General features: G+C 43.5%; 2 protein-coding genes across 2 annotated transcripts; both read left to right on the forward strand.

Moving 5' to 3' along the window:
• The first annotated feature begins 743 nt into the window (after positions 1-743).
• Positions 744-1,276, forward strand: LOC127812767 (uncharacterized). The gene is made up of 2 exons (XM_052353293.1): positions 744-1,041; positions 1,116-1,276. Exons 1-2 carry the CDS (start codon positions 744-746, stop codon positions 1,274-1,276), a joined length of 459 nt encoding a protein of 152 aa, XP_052209253.1.
• LOC127812768 (uncharacterized) lies at positions 1,277-4,939 on the forward strand. The gene has a single exon (XM_052353294.1). It carries the CDS (start codon positions 1,277-1,279, stop codon positions 4,937-4,939), a length of 3,663 nt encoding a protein of 1,220 aa, XP_052209254.1.
• Positions 4,940-15,974: the final 11,035 nt, after the last annotated feature.

Here is a 15,974-nt window from a genome sequence, read left to right on the forward strand (position 1 = left end):
CAAAGGAAGTTGAACTCGAGGCTCTCCCCAGGAGATTCAAGGTTCCGAGCATACCGCAGTACAACGGAGATAGCGACCCCTATGACCACCTGGACGCATTCAATGTCCAGATGGATCTGCAGACCACCAGCTCGCTGGTAAAGTGCCGGGTATTCCCCGCAACCTTGGGCGACGTCCCGCGCGCCTGGCTCAGAAGCCTCCCGTCTCGCAGCATTGGCAGTTGGGAAGAATGCCAGCAGAAGTTCCTCGGGCAGTACAAGGCTCTGAGACGACAGCTCGCCCCGACGTGTCACCTCGCCACGGTCTTCCAAAGGTCGGGCGAGTCCCTCAAAGATTACATCGCCAAGTTCCGACGCGAGGTGAGTAACGTCGAAAGTCCCTCGGATGAAAGTATCCTGACGGCCATCTCGGCAGGTCTCAGGAAAGACGGGAAGCTCTACGAGAGCATCTATAAATCCCCCGTTGCGGATCTGGGAGAGTTCTATGAACGAGCTGCAAAGGAGATCCGGTGGGAAGAAGCGTTCGGTTCGAAGAAGCCCGCCGGACATAGAGAGGAAGTCAGAAGCTCTAACTGAGACAAGAAAAGGAACGATGGGGGAAACAGTAAAGACAACCGAGGGGAGCGGTTTGACAATCAGGTAGCCAAGCGAGCTCGGCGGGAAGAACAAGAGGACCGACCTCCGAGACAAGGCCGTTTCAACAACTATACGGCCTTATCAGATTCTCAAGAAAGGATCTTCGCCATGGAAAGGAGAAGAGAGGATTTTGGCAGGCCAAACCCGATAAAGACTCCCAACAAGTTCAGAAATAGGGAGAAGTTTTGTGCGTATCACAACGAAGTGGGGCACGACACCTCTGAATGTTACGCTTTGAAGGATGCAATTGAAGAACTGATTCGAAGGGGCCGGCTGCAAGACTATGTGGTGCGACCTGCAAATCAGCCACCCCAGCAAGCGAATCAACAACGACCGCCTCCCGAGAATGAACGCGCACCAGCAGTTCGGACGATCTATACGATCCACGGCGGTCCTCACATCGCAGGCACATCGAACAGGTCGCACGAAAGGTACGTACGCGAGGCTAATCATGTCCTAGTGGCAGGATCTGGATGGCAGTGAAAGAAATCACTTTCTCCGAGGAGGACGCCAGAGATATACACTGGCCGCACAATGACGCCCTCGTCATTCGCGCTCACATCGGCAACATGGAGGTGCGAAGAATAATGGTGGACACCGGCAACTCGGTGAACGTGATGTACAGGGCCTGTTTCGACTAGATGGGACTCGGGCCCGAACAGTTGGGCCCATCCCCAGAGCCACTTTTCGGGTTCACGGGAGATGCAGTTGTCCCCATGGGACGAGTTAAACTCCCATTCACAATTGGGAGCGAAGGTCGTGAAGCCACAGCACTTGCGGAGTTTCTGATCATTGACTGCCCTTCAGCATACAACGTCGTGCTCGGGAGGCCGGTGATGAACGAGCTGGATATGGTCACCTCGACCAGAGCGTTGACCATCAAGTTTCCAACCACCAACGGAACTGGATGCGTGCAGGGAGAGCAGCACCTCGCAAGGCGTTGCTACGAGGACGCGGTCAAGATGGGGGCCAGAGGAAAGAAAGTAAATGTGGTCACAGAGGGAGCACATCGACCTTCAAGTCGGAGCGGGGTGAGTTACGACCTGGATCCCAGAGAAGTGGATTGCGACAAGGCCACCGGCCCGGTGGAAGAACTTGAAGAGGTCCCGATCAGCGAGGTGGACTCTGAAAGATGCCTGAAGCTCGGGAAGAACCTGGCCCCCGAGGTAAAATGCCAACTTATTGAATTCCTTAAGACTAACCTAGATGTATTTGCGTGGAATCACGAAGACATGGTGGGGATAGCACCGGAGGTTATGTCGCACAGACTCAACATAGACCCCAGCTACAAGCCGGTGCGCCAGAAGAGGAGACCAATGACTCCAGAACGCTACGCCGCCCTTAAAGAGGAGGTGGATAAGCTCCTGGCTAATGGGTTTATCAGAGAGGCTCACTACCCAGTCTGGGTAGCCAACCCAGTGCTGGTAAAAAAGAAGAACGGGAAGTGGAGGACCTGCGTCGACTTCACCAACTTAAATAAAGCCTGCCCGAAGGACAGCTTCCCCCTCCCAAGAATTGACCAGCTCGTGGATGCAACAGCGGGGCATCAGCTCCTCAGTTTCATGGACGCCTACTCAGGATACAACCAGATCCCCATGAATCCTAACGAGGAGGAACACACGTCGTTTATCACCGATTGCGGGCTATACTGTTATAAGGTCATGCCGTTCGGGTTGAAGAACGCTGGGGCGACTTACCAGAGACTTGTGAACATGATGTTCGAAGCGCAGATTGGGAAAACAATGGAGGTATACGTTGACGATATGCTGGTTAAGTCTGAGCAGGTCGCAGATCATGTTCGTAATTTGGAAGAAACATTCAAGATCCTCAGGAGCTACAATATGAAGCTGAACCCACTAAAATGTGCATTTGGGGTGGCTTCCGGGAGGTTCTTGGGATTCATGGTCAACAGCAGAGGTATCGAGGCCAATCCAGAAAAGATAAAGGCCCTTTTGGATATGAGATCGCCTGTAAGAATGAAGGACGTGCAGAGCCTTACCGGCCAGGTCGCTGCACTAAGCCGATTTATCTCCAAGGCAACCGACAAATGCATCCCTTTCTTCAATACGTTGCGAAAAGCCCAAGGTTTCAGTTGGAGTGAGGAGTGCGAGCTCGCCTTCCAACAGCTGAAGGAGTATATGGGGCAAGCTCCGCTGCTTTCAAAACCCCGAGATGGGGAAAAACTGGTGATCTACCTAGGAGTGTCGGCGCACGCTCTCAGCGCAGCCTTGGTTCGGGAGGAAGAAGGGGTGCAATACCCCGTTTATTATATTAGCAAGAGGTTGGTGGACGCAGAAACGAGGTACACATCGATGGAGAAGCTCGCATACTGCTTGGTCATAGCATCAAGGAAATTACGTCCTTATTTCCAGGCCCATCAGATCGATGTTCTAACTAAGTACCCCTTGAGGCAGATTTTGCAGAAGCCAGACACATCGGGCCGCCTGCTGAAATGGGCAATTGAGCTCGCTCAGTTCGACTTGGAATACAAACCAAGAGTGGCAATCAAGGGGCAGGCACTGGCGGATTTTATCGCTGAGTTCACTGAAACGACCCGAGTAGAAGGAGAGACCCAGGAAGGACCGTCCTGGGAGTTGTATGTTGACGGGTCGTCGAGCGAGCAAGGAGCTGGGGCAGGAGTTATGCTAATAAGCCCGGAGGGTCACAGAATACTATACGCCCTGCGATTCGGTTTCCGAGCTACCAATAAGGAGGCCGAGTACGAGGCGCTGCTCGCAGGGCTGCGCTTGGCAAAGGAGGTGCGAGTAGAAGCACTGATAATTTTCAGCGATTCCCAGCTCGTTGTCAATCAAATACGCGGGGAATATCAGGCGAAGGGGGTGAAGATGGCAGCATACCTGCTCAAAGTACGCGAACTTCTAGTTCCTTTCCAACGGTTCGAGGTACGCCAAATTCCACGCTCTCAGAATTCCCATGCAGATGCACTGGCTCGGCTAGCCACTGCGCGAGATACAGAGTTTCTAGGGGCTATACCGATAGAGTTTTTAGCCACCCCCAGCATGGAGCAAGCGGCCGAAACGATGGTGGTTCACGCATCCCAGGGCTCATGGATGAGCCCCATTCTGGAGTATCTACGGGAAGGAAAGCTACCGACGGATAAACTAGAAGCCCGCAGAATGCGAGCTCGAGCCGCTCGCTACTGTATCTACGATGAGGTGTTGTATAAGCGAGGATTTACAGCTCCATTGTTAAGGTGTATTGAGGGCTCTGACTGTCAGATCGTGCTAGAGGAAATACATGCTGGGCATTGCGGCAACCACGCCGGGGCTCTTTCACTAGCCCAGAAAGCCCTTCGGCAGGGATTCTATTGGCCTATGATGAAACAAGACGCGATCAACTTGGTGAAAAAGTGTGACAAGTGCCAACGATTCGCTAATGTCCCGCGGGCACCACCGGCTTACCTTCAACAGATGAACAGCTCGTGGCCGTTTGCTGTCTGGGGAATGGACCTGATTGGGCCGCTCCCAACAGCTCGTGGCAATTGCAAGCATGCCATCGTAGCAGTTGATTACTTCACCAAATGGGCCGAAGCGAAAGAGCTCGCTGAAATCTCCAGCTCCAAAGTACAAAAATTTGTTTGGAATAATATCATTTGCAGGTTTGGGGTCCCACAACAGATAGTCACAGACAACGGAACTCAATTCACCAGCGAGCAATTCATCCAATTCTGCGAATCATTGGGAATCCAAAAGAGCTTCACGGCCGTTGACCACCCCCAGGCCAATGGGCAGGTCGAAGCAGTCAACAAGATAATCAAGCACGCCCTGAAGTCGAAGCTGGAAGACAGGAAAGGCGCTTGGGCGGACGAACTACAAACGGTGCTTTGGGCGTATCGGACGACAGCTCGAACTAACACAGCTGAGACTCCTTTCTCGTTGGTCTATGGGTCCGAGGCGATGATCCCAGCTGAACACAAGGTGACCAGCCAGCGAAGAGCCACCTTTAACTCAGAGGGAAATGACGAACTCCTAGCCACGAATCTAGATCTACTCGAGGAGGCTAGAGACACAGCTCGCCTGCGGATCGCCGTCTACCAGCAAAGGGTAGCGCGTTACTACAACAGAAAAGTTCGAGTCAGACGGTATAAGCTCGGAGACCGGGTGCTACGCCTAGTGCTTATCGGCGCTCGAAAAGCCAGTGACGGCACGCTAGGCCCGAACTGGGAAGGACCTTTTGTTATCCATAAGGACTTGGGAAACGGGGCATACCGTCTGGCCAACATGGATGGAGATGTCCTCCCGCGAGCCTGGAACGCGGAGCACCTCCGCTCCTACCATCAGTAAAAGTGTTTCCATACTCATGTTTTATGTTATTTTTTTTTTTTTTTTTAACCTCGATTGAGATTAATAAATTTCTGGCTGATCAACTTTGTCAAACTTTGTTACCTGTCCTCCACAACAGCACTTTTAACATTTTTTGGGGGGAGAGGTAAAAAAAAAAAAAACCATGGTTTGCGAGCTGGGGCCCATTCATCTTAGTCGACGGGCTATGGTTTGTGGCTTATCTGAGCATTCCTCTTGGTCCTCCCCCAGGCCGTGGTTCGCTAGCTGAGGCCCATTCATCTTGACCCAAAGTCACGGTTTGGCGCCTACCTGGGCAACCACTTCCACCTCAGGCAAAGGGATCATTAGCTGAGACCCCCTTCCATCTTGAACAAAAATCATGATCTGCGGTCTACCTGGGTGTCCCCTCCCGAGCTAACTACAAGCAGCGCCATGGTATGTTAGCTGAGGTCGCTATGCGACCTACCTGGACATATATCTTGGCCGGATTTTCAATCTCTACACGAATTCACGGAAGTGCCCTGGTATGTTAGCTGAGGTCGCTATGCGACCTACCTGAACATATATCTTGGCAGGATCTTCAATTTAACGCGAAGCTATTCCCCTATATACTATGCGGAAATTTAGCTAAAGACATTCCACGACCTATCCGGACATTCATCTTGACTAAATCCTGGGCAGAGACGACGACCGATTTGGTTATTCTTATTATCCTGGCTTGAGAAGCAGCTGTACGCAACGAACGTGACCTGCGAGCTACTGATCTCTCAACTTAATCCGATCATAAAAGCTCCTGGGTGCACTAAAAATCAGCACTTCAGGCTCGTCAGCAAGGTAGCTAAAGCGCTTTAGGTGTTATCCGCAACCTACTACTTAGCTAAGCAAAGCGTTAAGGACGGACAATTTGCGACCAACGAAGAAGTTGTCAGCTACAAACACCCTCCCACTGTGGACCTCACCTGCAGAAAAATAGCTCTCCACTGCCGTTGCCCTTGGTGTATGATTTGATACAGATTTCAACCGGAAAACTGTCCCAGAACATACACCAGGGCGACGGCAGAACAAGCGGTATCCCCCGATCCAGGATAAAAAGAAAGGAACCTCATGAAGTATGTCTCAAGGGGTCATATCAGGCTATTTATAGACCAAGGCTATGGGGAAGAGAAAAGCAAAGTCAAACCAAGAAAATTGGAGCTATAATGGTAGCCCCGGTCCCCGGGACCAACGGCTATTCCCAAAAACCAGCAATTATTCCCAAGAATATAACAAATCCCAAGACGACGGTCAAACTTCGCAAAGGGAAGAGAAAGTCGGCATTAGCCCCCAGTCCGCACGGCGAACTGCAAGCTAGGGGGAAGGGGGGAATACGCCAAGTCTACAAGCTCAGTTTACAAGCTCGCTAAGGTTGCGATTTGAGGATCGATCTACCAAGACCTAACTACCAAGATCTCCAAAGTTCAGTCAAATAAAAGCTTGCGAGGAGAAAACACATGAAGCATGAAGACTTTGTTAAAAGAAAAACGTCTTACAAAGCAGAAATACAAAGAAAAACCCTAGCTAGGAGGAGCCACATTTTCGTCAAGATGAGCGGGAACATCTTCAGTAGAAGGAGCGGCCTCGAGCTGATCGGGCTGGTCGGGCTGACTAGAAACCCCGGCAGCCTCTTTTTCAGCTGCCTCAGCTGAAAATCTTGCGAACTCCTGGACAGCATCCTCGCCGAAGAAGGAAATGTCCAGCTCAGGATGAAATGTCCACAAAGTATACAAAAATTCGGCTGAGTTCTCTGAGGCAGCATCCTCGCGCTCCCTGGCTACCCGGGTTCCGACCTTGGCTTCTTTATGGGCAAGCTCCTTCCTGAGCCCCTCCACCTCGCGGGCTGCAGCTTCAGCTCGCTCCTCAGCCAACAGCTGCGCCTTTAGACTCCCCTCCAGCTCGGTCGAAGCCCTCTTAAGCTTTGCATTATAATCACAAAGGGCAAGAGCACTGGCAGATTTCTCTCGAAAAAGCTTATCTTCGGCATTCTTCTTGGCCTCCTCAGCCCTCGCGATCCGGTCTTCCTGCCCCTCATAATAAACCCGCATCTTCCGGGTTTCCTCTGTCAGATAGGTGAGGCTGTCCTGCAGCTTCTTTTTGTCGTCTTTCAACTTCCCAGCCAAACTCGCGAGCTTCTCCTTCTCCCTAAGGAGAACAGCGAGCTCCTCGGCTTGCTTCACACAACTGAGAACGGACTGGAAAACAAGCACAAAAAGCTAAGCAAAACGAACAAAAAAGAAAGGAAAGGTCGGCAAAATAAGGAGAACGTACCAGAAGACCATGGCGAGCTGAATATAACGGAAGCCTTTCCCCCGTAACGTCCTCCTTCTCCAGAGACCGGACGGAGTTGCCCAGAACGTTATTTAAGTTGTCCAGGAGGCGATCGAAGTAGACCCCTCCTGCGGAAACCTCTTCAGCTGCTGCCGCGGGGGGATCGACAGCCTTCTTTTTCCTCCCGGCCTGGATCCTGGTGGGAGCCGAAGCCGATGCAGCCTTCCTCTTGCTCCCAGAAGCCGAGGCCGCCTGACCCTCTTCTACCAAAGCCTTTCCACGAGCAGACTTAGCCACAATCACCTCGGAACCACGGATTGTGATTGTCTCGTTGGCGGGTTGAGCAGTTGAAATCACCAGGGCTTCAGCCGTGGGGACTGCAGGCCCTTCAACCCTGGGCACATCCGCCTGAGCTCGCAAGGTTGGCGCTGGAGGAACCGCAGCAGAGGTCGCCGACGGTTTGTTGCGCGGAACATATTTTAGTTTTACCATCCTCGGCGTTGATGAACCAACTTGTTCTCTCTGACCGCCTTCGTTCGAGCTCGAGCTGCGATCAGCCTCGTCAAGGGCTGACTTGACGTCCCTTTTTCCCCGGATCCCGACGTCCCTCTTCTCTATCACCTTTGCGTCGAGGGAGGGAGCGAGCCCGAACTTGCGAAGCAGGTAGTCTGATGGCTCGATATCGTCAGCGTCCGTCTTTACAGCGCCGACCTTCTCCAGAAGCTCGACCTCGTCCCTGGTCAGGCTCGGCTTCTTACCTGAGGTATCTGAAAAAGAAGGCAGGCAGTCAAAGAGCGAGAGGAGCATAAAAAAAAAAAAAAAAAAAAAAGGGGCAGGCAGTCAAAGGGCGCGAGCTCGCTTACTTGGGCATTGTACGAAGCCGAAGCTCGTGAGCTCATGAAGGGAAGTGCAAGAGGCAAAAAACCACCGGGACTTGTAAGCCCCAACATTGGATTTGTCCTTTGCCTTACCCTTCGGCAAGAGCCTCTTATACTTGGAATTTAGGGCTGTGAGATAATACAGCCCGTCGCCTAAACTCTTGAAGGAGAAAAGGGACCTAATAACCCTAGGGGAAGGAGGCTCAAGACCTGCCCTCTTAAAAAGGAGGGCTAACGAAGAGAGTTGTGAGTAGGAGTTCGGAGTAAGCTGGAAGGGTGAAAGCTTCAGGTCGTTTAGAAGAGCTATCAAATAAGGAGGGACTGGAAGCCTAAAACCAGACTCCAGGTGTTGAAGGCTCAGAGCGATGAACCATTTAGGAGGATGGGCAGCATGGTCCTCAGGAGAAGGAATCATGGCACTAGAAGTCGAGGGAAAATTATATTCATTGACCCAAGAAATGAGCTCGCCAAAAGTCACATTAGAAGGATGACGCTCGAACACTTCACGGGCTCCTCGCTCATCCCTAGATCGCTGAGACGGAGCAGCCGAGACTGACGAAGCGAGCTCGCGAGCATCCCCACCTCGCCGAGAGGTAAGCTCTTGGACCGTCTCCTCCCATCCTTCACATTCCGAAGAAGTCGGGGTATCCATGTCTCCTATTTGGTAATCGCAGCGCCTGTGACCTGAGAGGGACATCTATGACAAAATTAGGGTCAGGCCGCTGAAAGCAGACCGGCGCTCGCAAGACAAAAGAAAAAGCCCTAGACTCTCCCCATTCGATCAGATCGCGCCGAAACTGCAAAGTAAGGACACTGCCTAAAGCAGGGGGGCCATAAACTTAAGCCCGGTGGATATCTAAGAACAAGACTAAGCTCGCTTCGACAATCATAGGCCAAAAAGAGGGCCAAATGACGCTCTAAATACCAGAGGAAGACACATAGCCATCACGAAGAAGGCAGTACGCGGATAAATCCGAGAGACAGTAAACTAGAAAGCAAGACTAAAGGGGTTGCGAGGAACTCACCGGATAAACGGAAGACAAGCAAATGCCGAAACAGGGAATGGCGGCAAAGGCACCCGAAAATTGGAAAGGCGGTCGCAGTCGAGACAGAACAAGGAGACGAACAAGAACCTTTGCACACAACGAAAATTCGAAATGATAAAGCGAAGGGGGAAGAAAGCAGTCTCTCCCGCTATTTATACTTTTTGCCCGGAAGATCCTGGCCGTCGGATCAACAACAAAAAAAAAAAAAAAAAAAAATGGCTCATGGCATGCCCCAAGAAACTCGGCCGCACGACAGCTCGTGGGACCCGCAGGCATGATCACGCGCAGTAATGGGGGAATGTGCGCATTTAAAGTAGTACGGGCAAGATGTGCCCTTTGAAGTGTTTCTCAAGGGACGGTTGGTCGTCCGGAATACAGCTAGACAGGTTGTGGCAGCTAGAGCAGCTCTCAGTCCGCAGCTCGCACTAAGAGCTGGGGGGCTTATGTTATATGCGATCCCCGGTGATCAATTGACGGGCTGACCCGGCCCAGCAGAACGACTCGAATCACCTAAGGCCCAGCAGAGCCGCCCGAACTCCCCAGAGGCCCGCCAGATCCAAAGCCCGAAAGCCGTCAGCCCATTCCTTCGAGACCAGAAGGCAGGTCGCTGATGCTAGCGAACCCGCTTTAAGCGAGCTCGCTCAGACGAGCTGCAAGCATCACGACCTCAGCTCGTCGAGAGATACGCCGGGATCGGACGGCTGGAAGATCGCGGAATAATCGGAAACGATAGACACTTACCTATCGGGAGCAATCCGAATCCCTGAAGACAAGGGACCTATCCCTGATAATCCGAAACCAATAAGCAAAGCACTATCAACGGAATAGACTTCTTCCATACTTAGGACTAATTCGCATTGTAGGCTACCCTACTCTATATATAGAAGAGGGGACGCCATTGTAAATCCGATCGAGTATCAGAAAATACATACCGTTACTCTGCAAGAACAACTGGAGAACGGTCGTGGACTAGGCACCATTCTGGCCGAACCACGTAAAAATCCTATGTGTGTTTCTTATCTGTTTCAGTCCTCCATTCCTTGCCTCTTTGATACCCGTTATCACATTGTGGGCTCTCGAACTCCGGTTGACCGTTTCCGTACGTCAACAAGTACAAATCCATGAATTTGCAATTTTACCACCATCGAAATACATAGTTTCCGTTTCTTGAAAAATTCATTAAAAATCATTTTTACAACAATAAATGCTAGTAATCAAATTACCGGGAGTTAGTTTTTCAAGATGAAGACATTTTCAAAAAATGTTCTATTTGGTCCATTACCTTAGAAAAATTTCAGGATTATGTTTGGTCAGCAATTTCACGTGGTGTGGTCATTCGATTGCATGGGGTCGAATAATGAATTTGAGCTATGAGCATGAATGCAAGTAAATGCATACTATCACTGGTTAAATGAAATCACAACAATCATATGATGGGAATAATAGTTATTAAATTTATAATACTCTTCAACTGGTGAATCGAGATTTAATATTAAATAGCATCTCTCAAAGAAGTATTCTTGTGTTGTAAATTACATTAAGCATTTTTGTGTCATAAATTACATCTTGAATGTGGTAAACATTATGAAGTAAGATATGTTGAATTTATCTGATGATGGGGGAAATACCCGGTATGGGTAAGTGATGTTAACAGCATGAATATTGCAGAATCAGGAATTTAAATACATGTGGTTGGCAAATGCATACATGATGCATACATGTACAGGTTTCATATATATATGTTTTGCGCACCTATTATTTTGCGCGGAGGGAGAAAGGGTACTCTAGAGCACTTGGCACGGGACGAGGTGGCCATAGCCCGGCAGGTTGGCTCCATATTTATTTGTGAGGTTTTATGAAACTTATGCACTTTTGCATGCATTGATTTATGGCTTGAGAGCCGGGGAAATTGATATTGATAATGAAATTATGCACTTTTGCATGCATTGAATTATGGCTTGAGAGCCGGGAAAATTGATATTGATAATGAAATGATGCACTCTTGCATGTATTGATTGATGGCTTGCGAGCCTGTGAGAATTTATAATGACATTGAAATTTTATGCACATTTGCATAGGGATACATGGTGAGATGATATATTGAGTTGAATTGATAATTCATGAATTATGAATCTTGTATATATTGTGGAGTCCTTGATTACTCTTCTTGGTGTCATCGTGTTCTTAAATCATATATATTGTTCCTTGTTTCTCGAACTTGCTGAGCCTTGTGGCTCACTTAATCTCTTTGCCATTCCAGGTAAAGGAAGGACGGTTATTGGGGGCGAGTCCAATAGGACTACAACCCAGGGATAGTGGTGTACGGAGACGCGTCCTAGCTTTAAAGATCCTAGTTAGTGATTTGGTGAGGTTTGTAATAGTGAAAATTTATTATGTTATGGCATTTGAGCCTCACATTATTTCGTATGGCCATCGAGCCTAGAGTTATGAGATATTGGGAATGTAATTAAATCTTATTAAATTTCCGCTGCTAGAAATGAAATGAGTTGAGTTCAGTTTTGTTCTATATCATCCATGTAAGGACCTTCTTTCGAGTATTCGGAAGCAGGCCTTACAGCACCTGTCAACAGGAGAGGGAGGGAGGGGGGTGGGTGGGGCAGTGCCTGCCAGAATCAGCGACGGGCAGGTTCCCGTCGCTGATTCTGGGGTACTTCCCCCCCTCTGCCCAATGTGCATTGGGTAGAGGGGGCGAAGTGTAACATCCCTCATCGACTGATAGGAAGGATCGGAACAATTTACCCTGATGGCCTACGCAAACTTCCCAAGAGATCACCCATCCTTGAGCTTCCATAGCTCAAGCACACTTAACTCGGGAGTTCTGTGCCTACATTCAGGCAAAAAAGTATCCAACTAGTGTTATTTCCTTCCTTACTTATTCTCGATATATACTACCCTTCTCTGAGCTCTCGGGGTATTACATTCTCCCCTCCTGAGCACATGACGTCATCGTTATGCTACCTTACAACCGATCCCAGATCTCCCCTCTTTGCATGGGCGATGTGGGATTCGCCTAAGGTGCCTACACATACCCCCTCTTTAGGGACTCAGCGTCCTCACTGAGGTTTGCCCCACCACTACGCTCAGAGGCTTAGGGGTCGGCTCTAATACCACCTGTAACATCTGGCATCAAGCGATAGGAAGGACCGTAACAACTTACTCTGATGGGCCTACGTGAACTTCCCAGAGGGTCTCCCATTCTTGAGCTTCCCCAGCTCAAACATACTTAATCTGGGAGTTCTGTGCCTACATTCAGCCCATAAGGTATCTAGCTGGTGTTGTTTCCTTCCTTACTTATCCTCGATATATACTATCCTTCTTTGGGCTCTCGGGATATTACACGGTAGGTGCCCAAAATTAGCGACGGTCACCTGCCGTCGCTAATGTATATTTATTAAAATAAAAATATATATTAATAAATTATTTTAAATAAATATATATTATTTTAAATTAATATATTATTTTTAAAATAAATATATATTTTTTAACTACTTTAAAATATAATTAATTTATAGTTATTTAATTTTACAACATTAAACTAATCAAGAAAAAAATATTTTACAATCAAGAGATAAGAAAAATTAAAAAAATTTAATAAAAATAAATCAATTAAAATTATTTAAAGAATAATGACTAAAAAATAAATAAAATATTTTTTAAGAATTTGTAAATTTATTATTAATTCTAGAAGAAGAGATAAAAATGTATTTTTTATTTTTTAAATGATTAATAATATTTATGTTATAAATAAATATAATTTTATAAAATATTTTACTAATTAATTTAAATTAAAAATTACATATATTTTGTAAACTAAAAATTATAAGTTTTTTGAGAGAAAACTAAAATCAACAATCATTTGCGACGGACAGTCACTCATCGCAGATGGAGAATTAGTGCTGAGTGATTGTTTGTCGTTGGAAAATAAATTTTTTAAAATTAATATATATTTTTTAACTAATAAAATTAATATAGTTTTTTTTATAGATATTTGATTTTAAGACTTCACGTACATTAATTAAAAAAATAAGTATAAAAGATAAAAAAATAAGAAAAAAAAGTAATAAAAATAAAATACTAAAGAGTAATTATTTATTCCAATTACATTTAATGCAGCTCAACCGTCTTCAATAGTTCAACCGTCAATTATAAATACCTGGATGGTGCAACATTAATTAATTATGGGGTTAGAAAACTTTCATTACAAGTGTTCTAACTTACGAGTTCTTGTATTTTATCTCTTATGCTTTAAATTGACACAATTTTTCAATTGTTATTGTTGTATTCATTATTATATGTTTATTTTGTAAACCTTCAATCAATTGAGAAATATTGTAACCGAGAAGTTTAATTCTCATATTAATTATCTCTTTTGATTGAAGCATTTTGTTTTTTGTATTACTTAGTAATAGCATGTGCTATAGGCCCTGCAAGTATTGTAGGAGGTTTTATCATCTAACATTATTGATAGAAAACCTATATTGTGGATATGATATGTCTCTTAAGAGGAAAACAAAATGAATCATCATTTATTTAAAAGTGTTCTCTTTGAGATAAAGTTGAATATAAAATCATTTATTAAAGAATAAAATTTTATATTATTGTTTAAATTAGTAAAATAATATAGATATTATATAGTAGCAAAAAAGATTTTGTAGACTTGCTTTTATATTTTTCACTAAAAATACTTAAAATATTATAAAAAAATTATTATTCATCTCAATTATACAATTAATTGGAGTGTAGCATAGTCAAAAATATAGTTACCTAATTAAATATATATTTTTTAGTATATATGATATTACAATTAATAAACTATTATATTAAATATATATTTTTTTAGTATATATGATATTACAATTAATAAATTATATTTTTTAGCATACTCATTCTGAATTTTAATTTGTAATTTCATGTTTTATTAATTTACAACTTAAAAAAAGAATATTCCCTCACTAATTTTGAATTTAATTGAAATTCGTATAAATTATATATTTAACTATGAAAATTTGCATTTTCAAATCAAATTTTAAATTTAATTTAAATATTTTATAAATTTCACATTAAACTTTTATTAATATTTTGTTAAAGGTTAATTTCAGCAACATTACTAAATTTTTGAATTATATAGCATGATATCATATAGTTAATAATGAAATTTAAAACAAGTGAAACATATAATCTAAACATCGTGGTTATTATTTTTATTTTATCTACATATTATTCATTTAAAAAGATAGATATTCGCTAAATGATACATATTACTCAATAATGAAGATCAATATCCTTAAAAAATGTATGTGTATATAGGGCACATTTAAATTTTTATTTATGTACTATTACGTTTTTTTTGTACAGTCATTTTAATTTTTTTTAATTACAATTATTTATTTATATTTTTAAGTTAAATTTATTTTTATATATATATTTTTAATTTAATTTATATTTTAATGTGTAAAAAAAAAAGATAAATACAAGTAAATAGATGTAATCAAAATAACGCAATATATCAGTTATCACAATTAAAAATGCATATTTAAATAAATTGTGTCAACAATATAAATTTAATTACTAAAATGTGAAATTAAAGTTTGAATTTTACATTTTATAATTTTTTTCCAAATTTTCACATTTTTTAAAGTGTAAAAATTATGTTATGAAATTACAAGTTTTTTTTTATTTTTCCTTTTTTCTTGCAACATATTTATTCCATTACTAAAGTTTTTAATTTTTTTTTATTTTTTTAGCGACGAATTCCGTCGCTAAATTCAGTGCATGCCCCAAAATTTAACGCGCGCCAGCTCCTACCCTCCATTCATGAGTGCGTAGCGTGGCAGCGCTGGGATATTAATCCCAACAATAATTAAAAGTGTTGCACCTTGGAATCGAACTGTCAAACTTTTGCGACAGATGCGTTCCCGTCGCTAAAGTTTTGTATTTTAAATTTATATTTTTTTTCTTTTTTTGCGACGGATGCATTCCCGTTGCTAATTTTTAAATTTTTTTTTTGTTCTTTTCTAGCAGATTTGTTCACCACGTGGCAACGTTGGAATATTACTCCCAACTATTATCTCAGACTCTCTATTGGATTCAAACCCCCAACCTCTCATGACCAATCTAGAAGTCTTCTTATTTATTGATGTATATAAAATATATTTATAGTATTCTCTTCCAAATATTTTAGAATTATATTTATACACCAAAATTTCTTAAACTTATTTAATGATATTAATTTTAATATTAATGTTAGTAAAGGGAAATGAATATTAATTTTAATTTTATTTAATTATTAATTCAAATAAAACTTTATTAATTACTATATTAGCATTGAAAAATTATGTTATGTTTAAATGTAAAATTTTTAACTTTTTTTTTTATTTTTTAGCGATGGGGTTAACCCGATCGCTAAATTTTAATTTTATTTATATTTTTTAGCGACGAAGTTGTTCTCGTCGTTAAATTTGAATTATTTATTTTCTATTCACTAAATTTGAATTTTTTTATTTTTTTATTTTTTAGCGATGGGCTAGAACCCGTCACTAAATTTTAATTTATTTATTTTTTATTTTTTAGTGACGGGATTTTCCCCGTCGTTAAATTTGAAATTTTTTATTTAATTTATTTAATTTCTTGTTTTTTAGCGATAGGTTTGGCCTCATCACTAAATTTTTATTTATTTTTATTTAATTTCTTTTATTTTTTAGCGACAAGTCTAACCCCGTCGCTAACTTTTTTATTTTTTATTTTAATTCTTTTATTTTTTAGCGAGGGGTTTGACCTCGTCGCTAA

This window comes from Diospyros lotus, chromosome 11 (genome assembly GCF_014633365.1).
Source record: "Diospyros lotus cultivar Yz01 chromosome 11, ASM1463336v1, whole genome shotgun sequence".
In the NCBI taxonomy this organism is placed as follows: domain Eukaryota; kingdom Viridiplantae; phylum Streptophyta; class Magnoliopsida; order Ericales; family Ebenaceae; genus Diospyros; species Diospyros lotus.

Bases quoted from the DNA above. Each gene is read 5' to 3' on its own strand.
- LOC127812767 (XM_052353293.1), top strand. From the start codon at position 744: ATGGAAAGGAGAAGAGAGGATTTTGGCAGGCCAAACCCGATAAAGACT. The intron at 1,042-1,115 runs GCACATCGAACA...TCTGGATGGCAG, and splicing joins CGGCGGTCCTCACATCGCAG to TGAAAGAAATCACTTTCTCC.
- LOC127812768 (XM_052353294.1), top strand. From the start codon at position 1,277: ATGGGACTCGGGCCCGAACAGTTGGGCCCATCCCCAGAGCCACTTTTC.